At 51.2% G+C, this 26,544-nt stretch overlaps 8 protein-coding genes across 8 annotated transcripts; 6 read left to right on the forward strand and 2 right to left on the reverse strand.

Moving 5' to 3' along the window:
- Positions 1 to 1,346: 1,346 nt before the first annotated feature.
- Positions 1,347 to 2,602, forward strand: J4E93_008154 (uncharacterized protein; the record flags this gene model as incomplete). The annotated part of the gene is made up of 2 exons (XM_049346056.1): positions 1,347 to 1,352; positions 1,691 to 2,602. The coding sequence occupies 2 exons, from the start codon at positions 1,347 to 1,349 to the stop codon at positions 2,600 to 2,602; spliced, it is 918 nt and encodes a 305-aa protein (XP_049196989.1).
- Positions 2,603 to 3,017: 415 nt separating this feature from the next.
- On the reverse strand, positions 3,018 to 4,393 carry J4E93_008155 (uncharacterized protein; the record flags this gene model as incomplete). Its single annotated transcript, XM_049346057.1, has 2 exons — positions 3,018 to 4,239; positions 4,386 to 4,393. 2 exons carry the CDS (start codon positions 4,391 to 4,393, stop codon positions 3,018 to 3,020), a joined length of 1,230 nt encoding a protein of 409 aa, XP_049196990.1.
- Positions 4,394 to 5,648: 1,255 nt separating this feature from the next.
- On the forward strand, positions 5,649 to 6,128 carry J4E93_008156 (uncharacterized protein; the record flags this gene model as incomplete). Its single annotated transcript, XM_049346058.1, has 2 exons — positions 5,649 to 5,657; positions 5,895 to 6,128. The coding sequence occupies 2 exons, from the start codon at positions 5,649 to 5,651 to the stop codon at positions 6,126 to 6,128; spliced, it is 243 nt and encodes an 80-aa protein (XP_049196991.1).
- Positions 6,129 to 10,539: 4,411 nt separating this feature from the next.
- Positions 10,540 to 11,308, forward strand: J4E93_008157 (uncharacterized protein; the record flags this gene model as incomplete). Its single annotated transcript, XM_049346059.1, has 3 exons — positions 10,540 to 10,545; positions 10,661 to 10,667; positions 10,815 to 11,308. The coding sequence occupies 3 exons, from the start codon at positions 10,540 to 10,542 to the stop codon at positions 11,306 to 11,308; spliced, it is 507 nt and encodes a 168-aa protein (XP_049196992.1).
- Positions 11,309 to 12,970: 1,662 nt separating this feature from the next.
- Positions 12,971 to 13,852, reverse strand: J4E93_008158 (uncharacterized protein; the record flags this gene model as incomplete). The annotated part of the gene is made up of 1 exon (XM_049346060.1): positions 12,971 to 13,852. The coding sequence occupies one exon, from the start codon at positions 13,850 to 13,852 to the stop codon at positions 12,971 to 12,973; it is 882 nt and encodes a 293-aa protein (XP_049196993.1).
- A 2,619-nt stretch (positions 13,853 to 16,471) lies between these two features.
- On the forward strand, positions 16,472 to 17,917 carry J4E93_008159 (uncharacterized protein; the record flags this gene model as incomplete). The annotated part of the gene is made up of 1 exon (XM_049346061.1): positions 16,472 to 17,917. The coding sequence occupies one exon, from the start codon at positions 16,472 to 16,474 to the stop codon at positions 17,915 to 17,917; it is 1,446 nt and encodes a 481-aa protein (XP_049196994.1).
- Positions 17,918 to 18,630: 713 nt separating this feature from the next.
- J4E93_008160 (uncharacterized protein) lies at positions 18,631 to 19,952 on the forward strand (the record flags this gene model as incomplete). The annotated part of the gene is made up of 2 exons (XM_049346062.1): positions 18,631 to 18,856; positions 18,928 to 19,952. 2 exons carry the CDS (start codon positions 18,631 to 18,633, stop codon positions 19,950 to 19,952), a joined length of 1,251 nt encoding a protein of 416 aa, XP_049196995.1.
- Positions 19,953 to 21,299: 1,347 nt separating this feature from the next.
- On the forward strand, positions 21,300 to 24,459 carry J4E93_008161 (NRPS; the record flags this gene model as incomplete). Its single annotated transcript, XM_049346063.1, has 2 exons — positions 21,300 to 21,307; positions 21,393 to 24,459. The coding sequence occupies 2 exons, from the start codon at positions 21,300 to 21,302 to the stop codon at positions 24,457 to 24,459; spliced, it is 3,075 nt and encodes a 1,024-aa protein (XP_049196996.1).
- Between the last annotated feature and the right edge of the window lie 2,085 nt (positions 24,460 to 26,544).

The raw sequence follows: 26,544 nt of genomic DNA on the forward strand, positions 1-26,544 counted from the left end.
TGCACAAAGTGACTACCACCCGTATCCTCTTTAAACAGAAAGAAGACGAGAATATCACCTACGAATATCCAGCAAACATGACGAATTCAGCAGTAGCTTCGCGAGCCAATGGAGTGGTAGTCATCGGGGACGTAGAACACGACGGCAGGACCATTCTTTACGTCATCAAAGGTGCGGGGCCCCGGAGCACGAGCCACTGGGTTGCAGCTAACATGGTCGACGTGTAGCCGATCAGACTTCGTACATTAATTACATCAAGCCGTTGATTCTTGCTGAGGAGCTTGGCTGCCCATACCTGCTCTCTGTTATCGATACGCGGGATGAGTGGTTCTACGCGGTGCATCCAGAGCGCATGGTTCCGTCCTTGAAAGACAAAGATGATGTGACTGGAGAGACGGTTATCGTTTTCGAGGGAACAGCATGCCTCCAGTATCTGGCTGCAAAGTATGATAGCAATGGGGCATGGTCGGGTAGGACGGCGTGGGAAAAGGCGCAGGTTCTCTCGTGGACGGCCTTCCAGACGGCCGGGCTTGGGTATGTCTATCAGAGCCGTGGCAAAAACGTTTTCTCCTAACGTTCATAGCGCGACGGCGAAGTACTGGCTCTACTTTATGCGAGGATATCCCACCAGGCAAAACCCAGAGCCTATGCCCAAGACATGCGCAAAGTAGGCTGTTGCACCGAGGTCTACATGAACAAGTTTTCTGACCACGCGCAGACTCCACGCAAACACGTTGAAAGCATGGGATATGCTCGAAGCACGGCTAGCTCTGCCAGGGCAAGCGTACATTGCCTTGGCGGACCGGCCGACCCTTGCCGACATTTCGTATTTTCCCTTTTCCATGCCGTGGATGTTTAGCTTTTTCGGGGTGGACGTCAACGACTGGCCAAACATAAAGCGTTGGGGAGAAGTGATGCTGGCACGGCCGGCGGTACAAAAGGTCATGTCTTCAGCGCCTAGCATCGGACACTGAAGCGGGATGGAAGGGCTGGGTTAGTAGTGTGGACTGTTCCATAGAGCAAATGCACATGCTGCCTCTTGATGACGATGCAGTCGCATGCGCAATATGATGATGATGGGCAGTCAATTGAGCGTGCAAGAGTGGATAATGCGATCCGTCGGTCACCGAGCTCATCAGACGATGACGCGCGAGCTACAAGACCGTCCTGTCTCCTTGGACGAAACTGTACCGTCATCTTTTTGGACGAGACACCAACTAAGGAACAGCATGGCCCTGGACACGGAGACAGACTGGCTGCTGCGCGCAGACAGCAACGAAGTTGAGGCAGCCGACGACGAAACGCCGCTATGGACAGCGAAAGAAACGCCGGCTGGCTACAAGGCCATGCCCGTGTCGCTGCTCGCATCGTGTGCCATGGCTGCGACGGCAGCCTCGACAGTCTACGCCTATGCACACATACTCTGCAAGGACGCGTCGCAGTGCGCAGATGCCGAAAAGACGGCGTACGCATCGGCCGTGGCCGTGGCTACGACGCTTGCGAATGTATGCGGACTCGCGGCAGTAGGCATATACGAGCGGCTGTCGACGCGGCTGGGGCTTGCGGTATGGATAGGGCTCAGGGCAGGCAGCGTCGTGGTGCTTGGAGCGGGAGGTAAGGCAGCGCAAGCGCGGGGCGAGGCGACGGACGAGGCAACGTCTACATACAGGTGCATGGCTGACGAGTGGAGATAGTGGTGCGGAAGAGCGTCGGACTCGCACTGGGCGCGCGTGTGCTCGAGGGCCTGGCGACGGACAATACGCTGCACATGGTGCTGAACGGGCTGTACGCGCGCAGCAGCGACCAGCGCCACGTCGGCCGCCTCATGTCTGCGTCGCTCGCGCTGTACATGGCCGGCATGGCCCTCAGCCCCGCGCTGGCAGCCCTGCTGTCGGATTTCCGCGTCTCCTTCGCCGTCGCGCTCGTCATCTTCGCCGTGGCAGCGGCTTACCTGGCGTTGGTGGGCCCGCTGGACGGGGGGACCGTTGCCAACCAAGCCGACAGCAGCGGCGGCGATGACAGCCCCTCGCGCCTCACAGCCCTCGCCCGCCCAGCACTGCGCCTCTTCAGCGACCGCGTCGTGGCGGCGCATGGTGCGGCCATGTTTCTGTACAACGCCGCCATATCGTACATGTTCCCCGCCCTCATGGTATACGCGACGCTGCACTTTAGCTTCACCCCGGCCCAAAACGGGCTGTTGTTGTCCGTCGCAGCAGGCACGTCATCCGTCTACCTCGTCATTGCCGCCGCCGCCTCTCGTCCTGCCCGCCATGCCGCCGCCGTACTGATCTCGCTCACCGTCCTCGTGGCTGCTTTGGCCGCACTCGCCATGGTTCATGTCGCCTGGGCTCTGTTCCCCATGGTAGCTCTTGTGTCGCTGGGCCTGGCGACCCCGTCCTTTGTCAAGGCCCATCTCGTGCAGCGCAGACAGCACGATGCCCTGGTAGTTGCTGCGATTTCCGTCGCAGAGGGCCTAGGTAGCCTGGCCTCTGCCCCATTGCTGGGTGCATGGCAAAGCACTCACCCGGGCGGCAGTGTCCTGTTTGTTGCCGCCGCTCTTGCTGCTGCGTCGGCGAGCGTATTCGTAGTTGGGTGTTTGTAGCGCTGCGTGATGAATGTGTTACTAGAGTATTGCAACAATTGTTCTTGTAGACATTGGACGATGGACATTCCGCATGAGTAACCAAAGTAATTGTAGTGCGGAATGACAGAGGCACCCGAGAGAGTACGCGGTGCGTCGGAACTTCCGACCAACATCAAAGTCACGTTTATATCACATGACTGTGTCAAGGATGACTCATCCCATCATAGCTAGCTCGGTAGACCCAAGACACACCCGTCAATCCTCATCATTAGATCAATCACACGACCCGCGAATTGGCTGCACTTTCCATCACAGCCCACTTCTCAACTTGATGCTTTTGCGCGCGGGACCGAAAATCTCCGCAACTAGATATACAATCATCAATTCCGACCCGCTCCGCCTCACTGCGTATCTATAACACAAACAACATCCATCAGCTCCGTCGCTTGGTGCAGATGAGCCGGATATCAGGGTGTGTGATCCACTCGTCGGGATTCACAGAGTAGTCGCGGTTCGCATCTTGTGGTCGCAGCTGCACCTGCCACTCCTTGATAATGGACGCAATTATGCTCCGCAGCATACGATCCGCAACATACTTGCCCATGCACTGGCGCGGCCCAAATCCATAACGCCACATGTTGTATCGCGTCTGCGCTGGCTTGAGTTCCAAGAACCGCGACGGGATGTACTCGCCGCTCTTGTCGCCCCAGAAGGGGTTGCGAATGTTCAGCCCATACGTATCCACAATGACCATTGTGCGCGCGGGTATGATCCATTCGCCAATCTTGCGGTCCGAAGGTGGAGCTTGCGGGATAGAAAAAGGTGCGACGGGCCGCAGACGCGATGACTCGTTGATGCAGGCTGCGAGAAAGGTATCGCCTCGAGCAACGTAGGCGTCCCAGCGAGCATCGTCTGGCCCACTCTCCCTCTCAATTTCCTCGAGAAGCCTGGCTTGGTCTTCGGGCGATGCGGCGAGATAGATAAAGTTCCACGAGATGGCGCCTGTTGTCACGTCCAGATTGGCAAAGAGCGACTCGTCCAACGTTTGCAGCAGCTGTGTCTGAGAGACCCTGCCCGCCTGGCAGTCTTCCCACAGCTCTGTCATGGCAGTCACAGCTCCCTTGGCCTTGGCCTTTTTGTACATGGATTCGTTGAAGCTTAGCCACTCTCGCCGGAACTCGACCAAAAGTCTGTTTGCCGTGGTGGGCAAGAACTTGGATATCCAGAATCGCGCCATGCCACCGTTAATAACATAGGTAAAGAGCTTTTGGCGCACAGGCGCAATGTTCCTAAGACATCGCACATCTTCTGCATCGAGGTCGCCATACAAGACGGTTGCAACGACAAGGAACGGATAGAAGCTAATGTCCTTGGCCGGATCGAATATGCCGTTGCGGAAGTCTCCGTTATTGCGCAGTTGCTCAACAAACTTTCGCGTCTGTTCGCGCACAATGGCTGCGTTGTTCGAGATGGCCGTGTGTGTGAATGGAATCTCCATTTGGCTTCGTAGACTTTGCCATGACTTCCCGCTGAGCAGACCAACGCATTGTCCTAGGATCTGGCTCATCAAGTACCCGGAATCATTGTTGACGGCTTTGTAATGCTGATCCGAGTCTTTGAAAAGCTCCTTCAGGTGCTGTGGGTCAGAGACGACACTAAACACAGTTGTTGGTCAACTCTTCATTGCAGTATAGCACCATACTTACATCTCTGAAACAGATCCGGACCAGATTCTGTAGGTAGATCCATGCGCCTTACGCCACCCCTCAGCATTCTCGCGACCTTGGAGGAACTTTGCGACGTCTCCATTGCCATTCGGCCATATGTAGGGTAGCGATGGCAGGCTCTTCTTTCCGTGCTCGTCTTTGATAGGATTCGCCCAGTGCAAATACCACTACGCCTTGTAAGTTCACGCCTAGCTCAGCCTTCTTGGGTGTTACCACGTACGTTCAGAACAGCCGAAAGCACCTTTGTCACGACCCCACGAACGAATGAGCGGGCTCTGATTAGGACAATGGTGAATAGGGTGGTTACGCTTAGGCCCAACGCCAGATGCTTGGGGTCCAGCGGGCTGGCGCCAATGACGTCCTGGAGTAACATACTTGGAGTCCAGATTTCGAAAGAACGTAGGATGAGTTTTGTGAGATAGGGTTCATACAGCAGGTTTTCCCCCAGGACGGGCTGCGATGGCTACAAATGGACTATAGTCATGAATTTGGCGCCGACGAACGATGCAGCTCAACGCCATGGCCGACCATGGTGGGATTATTGCTCACAGGCTTCATCGGCACCCGAGCACTCTGATCTTGCAGGGATTCAGTGGAATGAGACGCGACACCCCGCCTACATCTCTTTCCACATTGAGAGAGTGGGCGTGTAATGACCCCCCAGGAGGACATTGCAGTAGCTGTGAGATACTTCATCACTACCGTATTACTGCTAGGGGGTTTGTTTTGCTCTAAAGCAATTTGGCGGTCTGAGCTGTCTATTACATGCGTGACGCCGTCTGCCATCATATTGTCACGGGTGATAACTTCCATCGTCGGAAGCCGAATAGAATATCATACGCTTTCATAAAACCATGCAAAGTCTAGTCTTATCTACAGATCACCAACAGAGATACGCATCGAAAATCATCATACAGGATGGACTCTACTGATACCAAGTTTCCCCTTGTCAAGGAAGGCAACATACCATACGATGGAAAGCCGATTCTGTATGTCGTCAAAGGTATACATCACACTTGGCACACATCCAGGAGACTACCATTCTGATAACGCCGCGTAGCGACCAAGACCTCTTACATAAACTACATGAAGGTTCTAATGTTAGCCAAGGAACTCGGTATCGACTACGACATCTCCGTCGTCGTCACCAAAGACGAATGGTACCATAGTATCCATCCCGAGCGCTACGTACCCACGATCCGCGACCGGGACCCAGAAACAAACCAAGACATATATGTATTCGAGAGCACAGCGTGTCTGCAGTACCTAGCGGAGGCGTACGACAAAGAGGGGCTCTGGCATGGCAAGACTCAATACGAAAAAGGAAACATATTGTCATGGATAGCGTATCAAACTGCCGGGCTGGGGTGCGTGGCTTCTCCCACTCTCCCCCCGCTGAAACTTTTCGTTTGGCTAACGGGATATCGCAGAGCGACGTCCAAGTACTGGTTATACTTCTACGCCGTGCACAACGAAAAACTACCAAAAACAATCGACAAGTACGAGTCACCGATCCTCACTCCACCTTATCTGCGTTTCAGTTCTGACCCAGTCACGACAGATTATATGCCAATGTGCTCAAGCAATGGGATATCATGGAGAAGCGTCTTTCCGAGCCAGACCAGACATATGTTGCGCTCAAGGACCGACCCACCGTCGCCGACTTGGCGTATCTGCCGTTCGCGATGCCGTACATGTTCGAGTTCATGCAGGTCAAGATTGAGGATTGGCCTAGGATTAAGGAGTGGTCTGAGCGCATGTTGGGTCGGCCTGCTGTGCGCAAGATTTTGGAGTTTGCGCCTACGATAGGGAATTAGAGTGTTGTTGGTCATGTAACAACGATGCTGTGGAAATGCATGTTCTTGAAAATTCCGATCGGAATTCGACGGTTCCGATGTGCTAGCTGGACTGAGTCTAGTGCGGAAATTAGCACCCGCATGCTCACCGAGTTTCTTTGCAAGTTCAAGACTGCAATTACTTTACCTTTCCACAAGAACGATCATCTGGTCTCTGTGAGATTATTACACTATGCGCTATCCGAGAGCTCTCTGCCCATGAATGATATCCCCTATACCATGTCGCTGACAATCCAAATCCGCCCCAAATGTGCGTTCGCGGTTCCTGCTTCCGGGATCGACAGGGACGGTCGGCTTTCGAGGATCGTGGTCGGAAGCCGATCACATCCTCTACACCCTGGCCACTCTGGCAAGCCACACCGAATCAGGACCACCACTAGTGCTGATATTGCCATTATGCATTCAATATTGGTGCTGTTATGCCTTTAGTCACTGTCTCTACCATTGTCGTTCATTACCGTATCTTTGTTTTTCTTGAACCACCACAGCTTGTTTGTCCCTGCTGATACGCAATTCTTTTTTTTTAGTCGCGGCCTACGATGGAGCAAAAGTTGTTGACTGCAGTCCTTTGGTCGTATCCGGTTGCTTTTGGACTAGTTTCGCTCGCTGGCAACTCTTATGAAGCCTTATACGGATCCAACAAAGTTGCAAACAAGACCTTGAATCGTCGACGCATAGAGAGGGCGGATAAGTCGTTGCTCTTGCTTCATTACGTTCTAGTTATTGTCCTCGTGAGTCTCATGTCGCCATTGGAGGGAAAGTTACCACTAACACAGACTTTGGATAGGCTGTTAACACCGGTCTTGCAGCATATAGTTCTGTGAAACAGGTTCCCGGCCCCCTGTTTGCTGGCGAGGCATATCTGGTAAGATGGACCAACGTCACAAGATGAGATGATAGCTAACGGTACATCCCAGGGTGAAATCATCTCGATTTTCTTGATTTTCTGCAGCTCTCTCCTTCCAGACCCCGATCTACCCTACTCGCCGAACCGCCCCAATTACCAAACATGGCTTCTCAGCCTCGCATACGAGGCAGCTATCCTGGTTATATGCTTCATCGGTGCCAGGAAGTCGCCAAATGTACAACAGAACGCGCTGTCGATAGCTTGCGAGACACTGGGCGCCGCCAGGATTGTGATACTAGGCGTGATGGTGATACTCTTCCTCTTCAGCCGACGTGTGGTCGAAGATCCCACCTCCGACAGCGAGACAGAATCTCTTCTCAGCCCAGAACAGAGCGTGCACTACGGCTCTACACCAGCCGCTGCGTCGCCAGGTCCTAAAGATGCGCAGAGCATTTCAGCATTTGACTATCTAGCCGGTTTCTGCGATCTTATTCCTTATCTCTGGTATGTTCTCTTTGCAACTAGACTGGCAACGCGGAGTGGGCTAACATAAAAGAGGCCTTCTGATAACCGCATTCTACAAGCATGGGCAGTCTTCTGTTTCGGTTTACTGGTCGCACAGCGAGCCATCAACATCATGGTGCCGCATCAACTTGGTATTCTGGTGGAGCACCTGGGCAAAGGCAAACTACCGCTCAAGGATATCGCGTTGTACGTGCTATACCGGAGTCTTCAAGGCCAGCAAGGTGTCCTAGGCTCACTCCGTGCGATTCTATGGATCCCTATTAGTCAATCGGCCTACCGTCGACTCACTGTGGCCGCATTCGAGCACGTCATGAAGCTTTCCTTGGACTTCCACTTGAGTAAGCGCGTTGGCGAAGTCATTAGCGCGCTGAGCAAAGGCAGCGCCATCAACACATTCCTTGACGGCCTTGTTTTTCAGCTTTTCCCCATGGTTTTTGACCTGGCCATTGCGGCTGTTTATTTCTTTGTCTTCCTGGACGCATTCTATGCAATCATTGTCATTGCTGTCATGTGGTTTTATCTCTTCATCACCATCTACATGGCCAAGTACCGTGGCCGGGCAAGACGCGAAGCTGCCACGAGGGACCGCGAGATGGATGCTGCAAAGTCAGTCCACTGAACCTCCATTCTTGCTTATCAGTACTAACATACCGCGCAGAACCGATGCCATCATGTCTTACGAGACCGTGCATCACAACAGTGCTTTGCCCCTCGAGCTTTCGAAATTCCAACGCCTGGTCAAGTACTTCCAGGAAGCGGAGTACTCTGTCTTCTTCTCGCTGAATGCCTTGAACGCGGTGCAGAACTTCATCTTCGTCCTTGGCGTTCTCCTCACATGCCTCCTCGCCGCTTTCCAGATATCCGAGGGAACTTACAAGGTCGCCATGTTCGTCACAATCTTGACATACTTGGCACAACTTCAAGCACCATTGAACTTTTTTGGAAGCTTCTACACTCAGGTGCAGAACAATATGGTAGATGCCGAGCGCATGCTTGCTCTTGTAAGTGGACCTAAATCATCCATCGGTATGACGCTCAATCTGACGACCACGCGTTCTAGTACAAGATTACACCCCAGGTCAAGGACCGGCCCAACGCGATGCCCATGAACACATGCAAAGGAAGGATATCATTCAACAACGTGGAATTCGCCTACGATCAACGGAGGCCCACCTTGGCAAACGTCAGCTTCGAAGTCCAGCCGGGAACTACTACAGCCATCGTCGGCGAAAGCGGCAGCGGTAAATCTACCATCCTTAAGCTGCTCTTCCGGTTCTACGAGGTGGACGGAGGAAGCGTACAGATTGACGGTGTCGACATTCGCGATATCACAATGGCAACACTGCGTACACACTTCAGCGTCGTGCCTCAGGATACCATCCTCTTCAACGAAACCATTCTCTACAACGTCAAGTACTCAAACCCGCAGGCATCCTTTGACGACGTACAGGCTGCTTGCAAAGTCGCTAGTATCCACGAGAAGATTGTGAGTTTCCCCGATGGATACAACAGCAATGTTGGCGAGAGGGGTCTCCGGCTCTCCGGCGGCGAAAAGCAGCGTATTGCAATCGCGCGTGCTGTTCTCAAGCACCCGCAGATCATGCTCCTGGATGAAGCTACTGCATCCTTGGACTCGCAGACTGAGCGCTTGATCCAAGACTCGTTGAAGACTGCGTGCAAAGGACGGACCACTATTGCTATTGCGTAAGTTTACATGCATCGCTTGTCGCGCGCGACATTTCACTGACTTGGACTCGTAGGCATCGTTTGTCGACTATCACCGACGCGGATCAGATCCTTGTCATGCATCAGGGGCTGATTGTCGAAAGGGGTTCGCATGAGCAGCTGTTGGCTATCAATGGAAGGTACAAGTCGATGTGGGAGAAGCAGACGAAGGCGGTCTCTGCTTGAACGCGTGTCAAGCTCATGGTTTCGGGTATTAGTTACGTTTTTTTATAGAACCATTGAGGTTTTCTATTATAGAGTTGTAGTTGTGGCGCCGGGGCTTCTAATAGCATTCTTGCGCACCCATGGTTGGAAAAATGCTTAGCGTTCTTACGGCAAATACAGTGCGGAGCCCAGATAATGCTCAGTTTGTAGCATGCAGGAATTAGATCCATACTTTCTGGCACTAGATGGAGATCGAGTCAAGATTGGGGTTGCCAAGGTACTCAAGTGTCCGCAAGCAGCCGGTACGTTCTCAACCAAGAGACCCCTTTAGTGGATCAAGAGTCCCCGAAACTCCTTTACGGAGGCTCTTCAGGCGCGCATGGCCCAATGAGGTCTGATCTACGTAATGATGTTCTGCTAGTACTCGGGTTGATCAACTTATGCATAATTGTCGGGAGCCGACCTTGATGTGTTTTTAGCCCTGTCATGGGGACTCAGCATCCCGCTGATTAGCGGTGTCGTCCCCCATTTTTGTTCCGAAGTTGTGCCTTCCAGGCATTGTCTTGATTTTGTTTCCGGTAAGTTTCCGCAAAATTTCCGGCGGGCCCATCCGACCCTCAACCCAATTACGACGACTGTTACACCTATCTTCTACAATCTCAGTCCTTATTGCCAGATCTTATTGCTTCCTATACTGGGCATTTTTTACACCATACCGACATCACTATGAACTTGATCTCGACACCCTCATGGCTGAGGGCTGAGAACCAAGCCACGAGATCTGACCGCTTGTCATGGACCGTCACTACACTGGCCTGTATGGCCATGTATATCGACACGTTTCAAGCAACAATGGTCAACTTTGGGCTTTCAGCCATCATGAAGTCCCTTGACATGACACCATTCGACGTCAACTGGGTCCTGATCGGCTACAACCTCGCTTTCGCCACAATCCTCCCTATCTCCGGTGCTGTTGTCGACAAGTACGGACTGCGCTTTGGGTTTCTGTTTGGAACCGGTTTTTTGACTTGGGCAAGTGCGCTTTGCGCCGCAACACCAAGCAGATACGGGCTCATTCCTGGGCGGGTATTTTGCGGCGTTGGTGCAGCCATGAGTGTAAGCAGACCAACCCTTTTGAGAAAGTAACCATCAGAAAGAAGCTGACATACCATTGGTCATGTACTAGACGGCTACTGCACCGCCTATGATCACACATCTGTTCACTGATGAGAAAAAACGTACGAAAGGACTGTCGCTTCTGATCATGTGTGGACCTCTCGGCATGATCTCAGGAATGATCCTTGGTGCACTTCTCGTCGGTAGGTTGCGATAGTTCCATCTTTGCTAGAAACAAGTCTAACGGTCATGAACAGAATCTCCCGCAGGATGGCGCTCACTGTTCTGGTTAGTTCTAGCCATGAACAGTTTCCTATGCATCGCCGGCTTCTTCGTCGTTCCAGTGTTCCCCAAGCCAACGCCTGACCCAACAAAGAAGTTCGACAAAGTTGGCCTGGGTCTAATCATCACCGGCCTTCCGATGCTCATCTACGGTATCGACGATGGTGGTAATCGTGGTTGGACCAGTCCTGAAATCCTCATCACCATCATCTTGGGCGCACTACTCGTGATCTGCTTCCCCATCTACGAGCGTCGCACCGACAACCCCATTCTTCCGAAACCCTTCATCTTCAATCGCAACATGATGCTGATGCTATTGACCTTTGTCATTTTCGGAGGTGGTTTCGCTACTTGGATCCTCTTGGCCACGCAGGTCTACCTGAATTGCCTTCGCCTGTCACCGATTCGCTCAGCTGTTTATCTACTGGTGAGTTTCGAGCACCTGTTCACACACAATCAAGCACAGTATATGCTAACATGATTCTAGCCAGCAGCTGTGGCGTCGACTGTCTCCGGAGCCCTGGGCAGTTTCCTCGCCTCTCGCACCTCCGTCCGAGTGCAGATCGGAGGAGCCTACCTGTGGACTGCCGGTTTCATAATCCCGTGGGGTCTGCTGCAACTAGATGCTCATCGAGCCTACATTATCTGTTTCGCATTGCTTTACCTCTTCGGAAACGCGCCTGCTGTAGTACGTGCCCAGGCGACTACTCTCAACACTATACCGAAAGAACAGCATGGGCAAGCCACAGCTATGTTGATGGTCGCCTACCAGACTGGTAGCGCGATCTTACTTGCTTTGGCTAACGCTACTGCGAAGAGCTACACCAAAGACCCTAATGAGGAATCTTCGTTGCTGAATGGTTACCGAGCCGCTTTCTGGCTGCTTCTTGGGGTCACTGGAGTTGCAGGTCTCACCTTTGTTGGGTTTTACCGATCCGCGAAGAACAACGATGTTGGCTCTGAGACTAGTGACGAGAGAACTATCCAAATCAGTGTTGAGAGCGTAACTCAAGAGAAGGTTTGAACGTAGCTTGAGGAAGACTATATAGCGAACTTTAGATAAAGCATGAATACAACGCAAGTCGAAGTCTAGATTTAACAATCGGGAGAACAATCAGTGAGCTGAAGCCGACATACATGGAAGAGCGGCATAAGTCGGATCAGGTTGGACTTTCCTAGGACCGAGTGCTATGCACATAGCTCTAAAACACGTGCGGGGAGCCTAACTCAGTACTACCAAAGAATTCTCCCACCTGTCCAAAAACCAAGTATACATCTACGAGCCAATCAAAGGGCTTACATCCTCTACAAGCCGAGTGTCAAACAGCCTGATCGCATACATGCTCCCAATCATCATGTACGGTCCAATTTAACGACAGCTCCATTACTGTCATTACCATCAACCTAATGCTTTGAACCTTCTATGACGTAGAAAAGCGGAGAGCCATTTATGAATCGTACGATCGATCTTCACGCGAACGCAAAACTTGCCTCTGAATCACAGCTATCGCGAATATCAACAACTTGACAGTGCCATTTCTTTTTGTGACGGTTGGAGCAAAATGAAGACGGTATCTCGGCTCCTGCCCGGGCACTTCTGTGTGGGCTGGACACGTTGTGGCAAAGTCTTCACAGGTTGTAGAGAGACAAAGTCTTGTTGAACTGCGTGTTTTTCATTTCATGATGCATGTTTCTTCTTAATCTGGATAATCGCGCGAGGATCGATGACAACCCTGATGCCATCGATATACCTGCTATCTACGTGCTCATGACCTGGCTTGACGCGGATGTCATAGTTTGTCAACAAATAGGCCAACACAACTTTCTCCAAAGCGGAGAAAAAAATGCGACCAGGGCAAGCTCGGCCACCAAATGAGAAATTAATCTCAGAGTTACTAGTAGAGACAAGCTGATGTCTGAACTCTTCCCCAGGCTGTTGGCGCATGCGATAGAACCGATAGCCATCAAACTTGTTCGGCTCAGGATAATATTCTGGTGACATGTTGACGCGATCAGCACTAACGGCGCACAGTGTCCCGTATGGGATACGGGGCCCCACTGAGAGTTGCATGCCGTTTGGATCGACTACCTTTCTCATAATAGCCACTATCATTATGCGTTAGTTTGGAACGATTCAATTAGATTAGCAAAAGAACTTACTCATGGATGGGGGGTTCAGGCGATGTACTTCCTTCATGAAGCTATCCATCTTCTTCATGTTGAATAGGGCAGCCTTGCTCAGTCCCTTCGTCTTCTGTACAACCTCCTCATACTCTTCTCGCAGTGGTGCCTGGTACTCAGAATACTTCGCGATGTTAAAGAGCGAATGGCTGAGACCTCCTGATATATTCATCACTGACTCAAGGATGATTGTGATCTCATCGCGGGCCAGCTTTTTTGCGGATGGATTCGAGTACTCCGGAATCATCCAATCAAGTAGCTCGCCCCCGTCAGAGCTTATAGCAGCTGTGCGCCGGGATTTGGAATCTTTTCCTGTCGCAAGGTAACGATCAAGATGCTCTTGGATGACTGGCAGCATCAGATCCTCCATACGATCGCGTGCCTTCACAAGGTTCCGGATGCGTGGGATGCGCGACTCGAAGAAGAATCGGACGACAGTAGGTACCGGCCTCAAGCTGCCAACTGCATTGCTCAGACTCTCCACATAATCTGTCATGGCGGCGAACCATTTCGGTTCGCGGCTCAGCTCTTTACCAAGGAAAGGGCGGGAGCTCATGATAGCCGCGAGCCGGAAGGTAGCAGGCCAGATCTGATCCACAGTCACCCATTCGCTGCAATTTCCAAAGACTGTTTCGAATGCATAGGTAACATCAGACTCGAAAGACCTAATCACCACGTCCAGATTGTTCGACATAGCCCGGATACCCGATTTGAGCTCTATGTTCTCCTCACCCTGATACGTGTATTTCCCGAGAAGGATATCAGCCGTATGAGCGGCAAAGCTTGCGGAGGTCGATGAATAGAGCTCTTTCATCGCCTTTGGTGGGAAGAACACATGTGGCATGGTCGGTAAAGCTATCTGATAGACGCCTTCGGGGTACTGAAGATCGAAGTTAGTGCGCCATTTTCAGCTGGTGCTTGTGGAGATGGGACTCACTGTTTCATCGCCATCCCGAACTGCTTTCTCAAAGCTGGAATCGTCTGGCTTACCCATTACTGGGACTCCTGGTGCAAGTACCAGTGCCGGTTTCTGGAGATATCGCCATAGTAGTAATACGATCGAACCGCAGACGGAGGCGATCACCAGAATCCATGATGGAGACAAGAAGAATGATAAGTTTTCATTGGCCATTTCGGCGGAGGCTTCCCTATGAGCAAAACGGACAAGTTGACCACCATGTTTATATTTCACTTGGGCAAGTATACACGTGGAAACACTGTGATGCAGACGTCGGTGGCCGAGCGCAGAGGCGCGCATCGCCAACTCAACCACGAGCTAACCGGAAAGCGATCAACGTATAACATGATCAATCCCTGATATAGATAAGAGCAAGAATCAGTAGTGGTAATGTACCAAAGATTTTAGCAGTTACAAGATAGTTACAATGGATACAGAAAGAACGCACCTGCTTACGTTGCTGAGGGAACTCCGCACCCTGACCAGCGAAGTCGAAGCGCACCTGGAGAAGACAGCGGATACTCTTTCTGAAATCGATAATCGCGAATTCGACCAACTCCGCAATGCCTTTCTCGAAAGTGCCAACAATGCGATACACGGCCTTGTCCACCCCCTCGAGTACTGGGCCAACATCCGTGGCGCATGTGCCGACACTGCTGCATTCCGCTGCGCAAGCGAGCTAGAGATTTTCCAGCACATTCCTCTCAACGGTACGACATCTAGCTCCTTGCTCGCGACTGAATTCGGCGTAGACTCGTCGGTATTGACGCGCGTTATGCGCCTTCTCCAAGCCCGAGGATGTTTCCAAGAAGTTTCCGAAGGCAACTTCGCCCACACGCGCTTCTCCGCCTTTGTCAAAGAGCACCCTCACTTTGCATCCTTTACCCGCACGAGTCTGGAGGTGTTTGGAGGGTCTGCGACGACCTTGCCCGATGCACTCTTGGCTCCTGTGAGAGAAGATGGAGCGAAGCCCAGCGCATTTGAGATCAGGTTTGGTGAGGGGTGTTATGCGTTTTGGGAGAGACAGCCTGAAAAGCTGGCGCGATTTCAGCACGGCCTCCATGAGCCGTTGTTACTAGGTGAAATCAAGGATGCGTATGATTGGGACGATGTTGAAGGAATGGTAGTGGACGTTGGAGGGGGAGAGGGGCAAGTTGCGAGATGTCTGGCTGAGGTAAGTATTATGGTTAGTTCCCCAACAAAGGATCATTGCTAACAGAGCCTCCATACAGCGCTTTGAACACTTGAAATTTGTAGTTCAAGATGTTTTTGTCAATGAAAATGTCGTTGAGCAGGTCGCCAGAGCTGGGTTGGACGACAGGTTGAAATTTGAGGTTCACGACTATTTCACCCCTCAAAAGCCCTTAAAAGAAGGTGCATTCTTCCTCAAGCACTGCTTGCACAACAATGACGACGCAAATTGCGTACGCATTCTGAAGGCGATCGTATCGGCCCTAGAAGAAAGCGGGCCAGGAACGCGCCTTATCATCGCCGAGAACGTGCTTCCAGAATGGGATGCTGCCACTCTTCCCAGACAACAGAGACTTGAGCTGCTGCAAGACGATATTAGCATGCTACAGCTATTCAATGCTAAAAAACGAACGAAAGAGCAGTATCGAGAGCTTTTGGTCCAAGCGGATCCTCGGTTACAAATTGTAGGGATCCACAGGCCGCTGAGAGGCCAGTTGTGCTGCTTGGACATCCGGATGTCTCCACGCTCCTAAGATCTACAAGTCTCATGACATGACTCATGTTCCTCTATGTAGCTTCCAAAACACACCGTAGTTAGTCATATCGCGTGGAATAAATTCTTGCTGTGCGTTCTCAGACAAGAACTCTAGCTTGATGTCCGATGTATTGATACAGTACTTTATCATGTCCATCGATGATTTCGCCACGTTATCAAAATCTCATTCAAAAGTGTTCGTAAAGAAGAAGTCTCAGTCAGCACAAAACGTCCGTGGATGCTTGTTGGCGTTTCAGACGGATACTGCACTAGGCTTTGCATGACTCTAGTATGGTCCAGACTTCCACTCCCATGTACTCTCAATATGATGTTGTGCATTTGATGATTACCAATCTACCAACATGCAAGACCTAGTTCGAGGTCATGCCGCTAAAGTTGGAAGAAGCGATCAAGCGGAGTGGACTACTAGGTCGGTTGTTTCTGGTCTCGGGTACCGAGTATATATTAGATCCACCTCATCCCAGCTCACACGACGGTACAGAGTCTTTGGCTACATCAGAACGGCCTGTAACAGCATAGCAGCATCCAAAGCAGCTTGCTCAGTAGAATAGGATACCGCCATAATGTATGTTTAACATTTTGAGACGCCAAAATGTCCAAAACTAATCGATTCTAGGCATTTGAGACTGCAACACGAGGACGTCAATCGGTGGATCAATGACGACATCCGGCCTCTGCCCCCATCACGAAGCCAGTGGACAACATGGACATACATCGCCTTCTGGCTAGCCTGGCACGTCTCTCTGACCAACTTCACCATGGGCTCCTCAATGGTCGCACTCGGCCTGTCAGTATGGCAAGTCATGCTCGCCATCGTCATAGGACGAATCATAATAGCTGCCGTGGCAGTCGCAGTAGGATTCATCGGTGCCGACTGGCACATTGGATTCCCAGTCTACTCGCGCGCGCTGTGGGGTCTGCGTGGATCCTACATTCCTGTGATTCAGCGCATCATGTGTGGCATCGTGGGTATCGCTGTGCAGTCTTATCTGGGTGGTGTTTGCATTACCGCGATGCTCAGCGCCATTTTTCCCTCCTTCCATCGCATGGAAAATACGCTGCCGCTTTCTGCGAATATCACCACGCAGCAGCTCATCGGCTGGGTCGTCTTCAATCTTCTCTCGGTACCGTTCCTTTGTGCGCGCCTCGAACGAAGGAAAATTGTGCGTGTGTTTGTGGCACTGAACGTCTATTCATTCTGCACGCTCCTGGCGATCACGATTTGGGCCGTTACTCGCGCGGGCGGTGGCGGACCACTGCTGTCGCGAGGTCCGCTACCAGACAGTGACATTGGATGGGGCATCTGCAAGGCGGTCACGACAGTAATTGGTTCAATCGCAGTGGGACTGATGAGCCAACCCGACTTTACTCGTTTTGCTCGCACACCAGGAGCCCAGATCACAGGGCAATGGACGTCGATCTTGCTGTTCGGCACCCTCATGCCACTTTTCGGTTGCATCACTGCATCAGCAACTCAGGCAATCTACGGACAGCCCGTCTGGAACCCCACAGAGATAGCCCTGCGATGGCTGGAAGATGACTACTCGGCGAAAACACGGGCTGCCAGTTTCTTCGTGGCCTTTGGTCTGATGGCCTGTCAACTCGTGGTCAATACATTCGAGAATGGATTCAGCACTGGTATGGATCTCGCTGGTCTGGCGCCCAAGTACCTCGACATCCGGCGCGGAGCCCTTCTCGCACTGGCAGTAGCCTGTTGCTCATGTCCCTGGCAGCTCCTCACGAGTGCATCGGTTTTTCTCAATGTCGTCTCGTCGTACACCATCATTATCGGTCCCATCTTAGGGATACAGATCTGCGATTACTTCGTTATTCGACGCCGTCGCCTTCAATTATCTGCGCTCTACGACACGGACCCGTACGCTCCGTATTGGTATACTCATGGCTTCAACTGGCGAGCCATTTTCGCGTGGGTGGTCACGTGGGCACCGCAGTTGCCGGGCTTCATCAATGCGATCAATCCAGGCGTTCATGTCACATTTGGCGCGGCGAAGCTCTTTGACCTCTCATTCCTGTTCGGGGGTGCAACAGGATTCTTGCTGTATCTTGGCGTGAACCTTGCCTTTCCGACAACAAACCCGGCACAGGTCGACCAAGTCGACATATTCAACATTTTCACTGAACAGGAAGCTGATCGACATGGCATGAAAGGAGGTTTTCAGAGTGGCGTTACGGAAGTACCCTAGCTAGCCTCTTCGCTTGCCTCGTGTGAGCCTTGTTCTTCCCATTCGGGCATGTATGGGAAATGTACATAACGCAAAGTGTCTGTAGATTATAAGCAATGAATTGAATCCCAGCTGTATAACCAGAGGAAAGACTGGTAAACATATTTCACCAATGAACTATCTAGTACCTAGGGCAGCCAGTCCTGATATCCTTCGCATGTTATCCTTGAACGATATCTGTCGACAAATTCGCCTCAGAAGACCGCACTACTTAGTTTCACCAGTAATTGAGACACGCGACACTCTCTATAATCGTCTCGAGACATTGTTCCCTAGGGATGCTGTTCTTCGCAGTACCCATAATGTTTCACATGTCCAAGTCTCGCACCCATACACAAGCATTCTAGTAGGCAGCCATCTCCCAACGTATTGCAGACTATCGCCCAATCCACGACTTTGACGATCAAGGTACCGTACATCGATGGTGTCTGACTATTGGCTGCACTCTTTCGCAGCTGAGGTTCGTCGGGTACCGACCTACATCCCCACCAAGATCCCGATCTCGCGCTAGCCAGATCGGTATCAACATCGTAGATCGAACCGTCCTCCTCACGCCATCATATCGATGCCATTACACTTCCTCAAGACTTGCCAATTGTGAAAAACATTCTCTATCATCGCTTTCTATACCCATCTTTCAGTTCGTGTAAGCGCACGAAAACCTAGTAACCACAATGGCCAGCACCCTGACCTCTCTAAACACTCACCTCGAAGATGTCCTCCGCACTCTCAAATCACAAGCTGTCAGCCAGGAACTACAGAAAGGCCTGCACGATCACACCAAAGGTTCTCTTCCAGATCCAGAGCTACAGCGCCTAGCCAACAAATCCATCGACCTGCTGCACGAGATTGAACAAATGCTCGAGCCAGGGTACCTCGTACTAGCCGACCACTTCCTAGGTATGTTGAAAAAGCCCCCCATCCAATTCCACATATTGCCCCCCGCGTTTAACTAACCACCCCCACTCCAGGCTACGTGCATGCCAAATGCCTCGTCGCAGCCGTCGACCTACGCATCGCCGACGCCCTCGAAACCTCGGGCCCAACAACCATCGACTCCCTCGCTGGCACGTGCTCAGCCCGCAGCGACCGCCTCGCCCAAGTCCTCCGCGTCCTAATCAGCAACGGCATCTTCGCGTTCGACAAGACGTCAAAGACGTACACCAACAATGCCACGTCCCGACTCCTCCTCTCAGACCACTGGACGCAGTGGCATCGCTGGGCGTCGCTGTACGGCACCCAGTTCTACGACATGGCACGCGGTATACCGTCGTCGCTGCGCAAGGACGCCGTAAGGTCTGCGGCGCAAATCAATTACGATACGGATCTCAACATGTTCGAGTATTTTCGCGGCCAGGGATGGGTCCCGCAGCTGCATGCGACGCTCGGTGCGGGTGCGGCCGCGCAGGCACCCGGTATCCTAGCCGATTACCCGTGGGAAGACTTTCACGGCGAAACGATTATGGATATTGGGGGCGGAGGCGGCGGCTTCATTGCGATGCTGTTGCGCGCGCACAAGGCGCTCAAGGGCGGTATCTACGATCTGCCGCATGTCATCGAGTACGCGAAGCCGCTGTTCCATTCGAACGATCGACAGTTTGCGGATGTGGGTGCGCAGATTCCGGTCGAGAATTTAATTGGGGGGGATTTCTTTGAGAGTATTCCGCCGTCCAGGATCTATACGATCAAGTGGACGCTGCATGATTGGCGGGATGATGATGCGAGACGCATTTTGCGTAACATTGAAAAGGCAATTGTGCCTGGAGAGAAGAGCAAGTTGATCATCCTGGAGGAGATGCTGGATACGACGAGGAGTAAGAGGCTATCGAGGTATGGTGACATGAACATGATGATTGCAGCAAATGGTGTGGAGAGGACGAGGGACGAGTGGATGGCGCTGGCGGACAGTGCGGGGTGGACCATCACCAAGGTCTATCCACTGAGGAATGCGTGGCATTGCGCATTTGACTTGGTGCCAAAGAGTTGGCAAAGATAGGTACGCGAACATCGCACTACGAATCAAGAAGAACATACTCGAAAGCCATTGCCATGTGATGAGTCCTGGTTGATGTGACGAAGCCAACCGTACCTAGGTAGTGTGACTGCTGAGACGTCTATTAGCCTGTTGTACAAAAAAGATCAAGATCAGGCCGTTGACCAAGCTCTTACATACCTTGCACCGCATGAAGCTCGTGTACAACGATCAAGCAAAGCGTATACACACGGACCACACGGACCAAAGATGAGAATTCCGCGTAGCATAATGATGGCCAGAGCCGCAAGGCTTGGCAACACAGACATCATGTCGGCTTCCGGAACTGTATATTCATAATTCGTGCAGATACCAGCATAACTCTGGATGCGCCCAGAAAAGGCATTCACAAATCCAGCGTGAAGAACCAGAGAACGCCCAGCCGTCTTCTCTAATATCTACCATACTCGTGGTAATCGAAGAGTGAATTTGTATAGCCAGATCCGAATCGTGATGGAGGAACAAGGAACTGGTGAGGGTGGACAGAGCTGAAGAGCAGACAAGAATCATTGCAGAGATTCTCGGGAAAACTTTGCAAGACATCTTGTACCATGGGTTCCCTCAGCTACAGCTGCAATGGACTGGTCTCGGATCGGACCTAGAGCTCATCATGTTTCCAGTCCTTGGTATCTGTTGGGGAAAGATCCTTTGGCCTATGAGGATTGAAGTGGCCCATGTCGGCATTCGATTGGGTCCATCTCTCGGTTCCCGAAGACCAGGTAACGGAGGAAACAACTCAGGAGCAGATGCCGGGGGCACGGAGGAGGATATCTCCGAGCATCGACTTGATCCAGTACCATAGCACCAGCGAACAGGTGTAGACGGGAGGGTTCGATATCTCTTGCACTATGTAACCCAAGGGACACAGTCAAGGAAAAAGAACGCTTGGGTCCCAATAGGTTTACTTCTCTCGTTAGCGCCACAACCTAGGAACTTGCTCTTAACCTGCGCTGCGCACGCAAGGAGACTAGCAAGACTTATTCTTACTACTTCCCCTACTATTCTCTTGTAGTGTGAAGCAAATACCATTGCCTACAACTACCCCTCACGAACTACCCCATTGTAACCGACAAGATCAACCATCGGCATCCGAGCATTCTTTTCATACACCTTAGCGCTTCTCAGTTTTCGTTTTCCTCCTACACTTTCATCCACGTTTTACGCAATGATCGCATCACCATCCTCAGAGCGCGCCTTGGTACTCTCCTGCATCGCAAAAGCCCTAGGCGTACGACCAGAAAGCATCGACACATCGAAATGCTTCACAGGGCTAGGAGGTCATTCCATCTCGGCCGTCGAAGTGCAAAATGCATGCAAGCGTACAGTGTCGAAGCCGCCAACGGTCTTGGCGCTACTCACATCGCCCTCCATCGAAGACTTGTTGCGAGCCGTAGACGCGCAGAGCCCCTTCGAAGACGACATGGTAACGTCCAAGAAACTCGAGTCTCGGACAATCGTACAAGTGACAGAGTGCAAAGAGCTCTCCTCGTCCGAAGATTCGACTCCAAGCCCCGCCTACTCGAGCGATGCAGAGGAAGACGGTGCAAGCATGGTCATCGACGCGGCACGATCAAGGCTTCTGCACGAGTCAAACGACTTGGAGGATCCATTACCACTCTCAGAACAAGTGGCAAGCGGGCCGATGCTAGATGCAGATTCTGCGCCGGCAACTGATCTCCAAGCCGCCTTCATCCAGAGCGGCCAGAGCACGATCCACTACTTTGAGACATGGCATCTCGAAGACTTGCCCTTCATCAAGTACGCTTGGAAGACAGTCATGGCCCTTGAGCCCATCTTCCGGACGACGTTTGAAGAAGCCGGCCCCGGCGCATATGTGATGCGCAAGGGCGAGTTCCAATTCCCATGGACGGACGTGGTGACGTTTGACCGCAAGGCGTACGAGGAAGAATTGACAAGAGTGGAGGGGCAAGCCGGGCCGACGTTCGTCTTCAAGAGCGTGGTGTACAAGGCGTCGGGCAGCAGCAGGCATAGCCATGGCGACAGCGAGGCCACGATTATGCTTTCCATCCATCACGCCCTCCTGGACGGATTCGCCATGCAACGGCTAGCTGACAAGGTTCGGCGGGTGGCAGCAGGAGAGACAGGAGCGGGAGTGAAAGCAGGCAAGTCGTTCTTGTCGGTCGCGCGAGAGCTCGAGATGGTGAGGAGAGAGCACAGGGCAGCGGCGACAGAATATTGGAACAAGCGCGTGCAAGGCCATGCGGGGGCGGCTACCGGTCCAGACGTGCGCAAGCCGATGCAAGAAGCGAAGCAACCCAGCAGTCAGCGGATGCGCAACGAAGTCAACGTCGACTTTGCGCACTTAAGCGGGCGGCTGCAGGCCAGGTCCAGGCAGCTGGGAGTCACAGTAGCCGCTCTGTTCCATGCAGCCTGGGCGGTGGTGCAGGCCATGTATGCCGACAGCAGCCGTGTGGTGTTTGGGACCATTATGAGCGGGCGGAACACGGCCCTCGACGGCATCGACACAGTCATTGGGCCACTGCTCAACTCCCTGCCATTACACGTGAGTGTCGACGAGGACATGACGACGGACGAGATGGTGCAGGGCGTGTTCCGCGATCTCGTAGAGCTCTCGTGCTACCAGTGGAGCACGTGTGAACACGGCTTCGAGCGCGACTTTGAGGCGGCCCTGTCGGTCACGCGAGGGCTCGACAGCGACCCGACACGTGACGGCATGCGCCCTATTCGGCCGGTGCGGTACGACTTTGAGAGCAGCATCCCGCTGAGCCTGGCGCTCGACGAAGCGGCCATGACGCTGCGTGCTGTGTACCATACTGACAAGTACGCAGCGTGCGTAGTCGAGGACATGGCGGCATGCTTCGTGAGCGCGCTGGAGCGGCTGACTCACTCGATACGCATGCAGCAGTGCCTGGGCGGCGTCATGACAGTGCCCATACAGGGCCGCCTTCGCGCATGGGGGAATTGCCTGTCCGGATTCACGACGCGTGCCGCGCACCAGAGTGAGGATCTCGTGTCAGTATTCGAGACGACGGCACGCTTGCACGCCGATGCCGTCGCTGTAGAGATGGGCAGCGTGCGCGTCACGTACGCCGAGCTTAACTGGCTTGCGTCGCGCACCGCTCAGAGGCTCAAGGAGCTTGGTGTTGGTGTTGGCGGTGGTGGTAGTGACCAGGTCGTGTGTGTGCATGCCGACGGCAGCTTGGAATGGATCGTGGGCCTGTTAGGGGCGCTCAAGGCCGAGGCGACGTTTTGCAGTCTCGACGTGACGCTGCCGCACCAGCTGCGCAGCGACATGTTTGGAGCAGCGCGGAGCCGTGTCTTTGTCATTGGCCATGAATGGCAGAGGCAGTTCGTTCCCGATGGCTGCACCCACTGCCTCGTCCAGGAACCGATGTCCCGTCTTCCCGCCACACCTGAAACAGCCACCAGCACCGCCACCGCCGTCACCAGCCGGACGCCGCGCCCACGGGCCCCAGCGTACCTCTGCTTCACGTCCGGCTCGACGGGGAAGCCTAAGGGCGTGCTCTGCACACACCAGGCCCTCGTCGCCTTCCAGAGCGACCTCCAGGTGCGGCTGCATGCCGCGCCCGGCGTTCGCATTGCCCAGTTCATGTCGCCGGCATTTGATGGCAGCATCCACGAGACCTTTTCCGCCCTGGGGCACGGCGCCACACTAGTGCTGCGCCCCCAGGCCTCAGCCGCTGACCCCTTCTCGGTGCTGCATCACGTGAGCAGCGCTATCATGACGCCATCAGTCGCGCGCTCTCTGCTGCCCGCCGACTTCTCGAACCTCGAAACCGTGTACCTCGTGGGCGAGCAAGTGCCGCCCTCCGTCGTCGATGCATGGGCGCCGGGCCACAAGCTCTACAACATGTACGGCCCAACCGAAGGGACTGGGGGCGCCACCATCACGCGCCTCCACCCGCGCCGACCCGTCACCATCGGCCGCCCTAATCTCACGTCGCGGTTGTACATCCTGGGCCGCGACGGCCGCCTGCTTCCCCCTGGCGCCGTGGGCCAAATCCACATTGCGGGCGTGCAGGTGGCGCTGGGGTACGCCAACATGCCCGTCGAGACGGCTGCCCGCTTCGTCCCAGATACCGTGTGCCCGGATCTGGGTGAGCTCATGTATTGCACCGGCGACGACGGGTACTGGGACCACAACGGCGAGGTTGTGTGTCTCGGTCGTAGAGACCGCCAGCTCAAACTGCGCGGCTTCAGGCTCGATCTGGATGATCTTGAGACGCGCATTGTCAAGACGATTCCTTCGGTCAGGGCGGTGGCGCTCGCGAAATCTGCAAGGGGGGATGGACTGGTGGCCATGGTGCAGCCGGCTAGTCTGTGTCGAGATGCAGTCAGAGACGCCATGCGGCACACGCTGCCTAGAGCCGCTGTGCCTTTGGACATTGCTTGCGTCGACGAGTTCCCCTTAACGAGAGCCGGGAAAGTTGATGCGCAGGCAATCACAGTCTTGCTCTCTGCACATTAGCTGGAAAACCACAAAGCAGATGCTGACCAGTAGAATAGCCTACAGGCTGCGTGATTACAAACATAGATCACTCAACCTTGCATTTATAGGTTCTAGCTGGCTGTAGGTCGGTTACACGTGTGTTATGCAATATTATAGTAGAATTACATTATTCTATAGTCTAGTCTGTGCGTATTAACGCCCGAGCTATATTAAGCTTAGCTATATACTTTTCGGCTACATATACTTCTTAGCTACTCTACTACAACGCGTTACTCTAAATTTAGCGCTTTATACTATTAACGCTACATACTTAATATAGATCTCTAAGAAGTTACTTTTAATAATACTATTTATAATCTTAATACTAGTATTTTTAGAAGCTAGTAATAAGCTATATAAGTGTATAGAGTTCTTTAATTACTACTTTAAGAGTGTATAAAAAGCTACTAACTATATATAATAGTATATTAATAGTAGTAGTAATTAACTCTAGAACAAGAGGTTTTTCTAGTAGACTAGATACTTAATAAGTGTTACAGTAACTACTATCGTTTCTCTAATACCTAAACGCGCAGATTTTAGGTAACTTACTAGATTATCTAAAATCTATTAATTAGCTAGCTAAGGCCTAAGCGCTATGTATAGCTCTAGCTATTATAGTAGTAGCTAGTAAGAAGCGCTAAGAGCTGCGCTATACTCTAATTAGCTATATAGATTTTAGGTAGCTAGCTAGCTTACCTAAAATCTATAACACTAAAATTCCCGCGTAAACGTGTTCTATTAGAAGCTCTTTAAGCTACGTTCTTATCTTAGTCTAACTCTATACTATTAGCAATACGTAGTAAATACACTAATTACGTATATCTATTCTTCTCTACCTACTATCTCTATAACACTAGCTATATCTTTTACTACTTCTATATTCTACTTTATTTTTTACGCAACATTTTGTATTATACTAGATATTATACGTAGCTATAATTAACACTTCTAGTAAGCTTCTAAATACGTACTTATAGCGTCTTATAATATTATATTATATTATACTACTATAACTACTTAAAAATAATCTAACGCGTTATAATTAATTCTAAACTAGCTTAATACTATTTAAGCTAATTCTACTATATTAAAAGCTAGTAATAAAGCACTACTTACTAATCTAGCTAAATAAGAAAACTAATACTTCTAATAGATTCTAGAGCTTCGCTAAGAGCTTAAGTCTATTAAAACTAAGTCTACTTCTACTACTACTCTAACGTAGGTGTATACTTTGCAGTCTAGTATACTTTATAGTTTATCTATACTAAGACTCTACTAAAACTACCTCTACTCTATAATATATAATTAACTACACTAGATAGAACTACTAAAGAAAGCTAGAATATAGACTACACTTTAGACTATTAAATAAAATATAACTCTCTTATTATAACGCGCTATAGCTACTTATAATATCTTTTATATAACTTTACACTATTAATATACTAGATAACTCTTATAGGTAGATTATAGGCTAATAATAATAAGTTTATATAAGACTAAGAAGAAGGTAATTATTTAGTATATACTTAACCTAGTTAAGTAAGAATTCTTCTCTTACTTTACTAATATAGCTAATATAGCTAATTTCTTACACGCTAAGTGTAATCTAGCCTAGATTAGCCTAAGATAGCTTAGTATATTTATTAAGCGCTAACTAGAGCTCTAAGTAAAGTTTAATTATAAGTATAACTATAAAAGAGCTCTCTATAAAGACTCTATAGCTATTTAAGCCTAGTTCTAGCTAGTAGCTAATATAAAAGCTAAGTATAGTATCTAGAATAAGAATATCTATAACTTTAGTAAGACTAGCTTTATAATAGGTATAATATTAACTAAAGCTATTATTATAGCTTTAGAGAAGTAAAAATAACTAAAGTCTATTTAGCTAGGTAATTATAAGTAGACTATAGTTATTTAAAGTATTAATATAATAGAATAGACTATTCTACTCTATATTATCTTTAAAGAGTACTATTACCTCTTTATCTAGTATAAAGAGAACGCTATTTCTTAGTATTAGTTAATTTTAGTCTCTAAGAATAGTTAAACTATAAATAA

This window comes from Alternaria ventricosa (genome assembly GCF_023758065.1).
Source record: "Alternaria ventricosa strain BMP 2768 chromosome Unknown scaffold_15, whole genome shotgun sequence".
In the NCBI taxonomy this organism is placed as follows: domain Eukaryota; kingdom Fungi; phylum Ascomycota; class Dothideomycetes; order Pleosporales; family Pleosporaceae; genus Alternaria; species Alternaria ventricosa.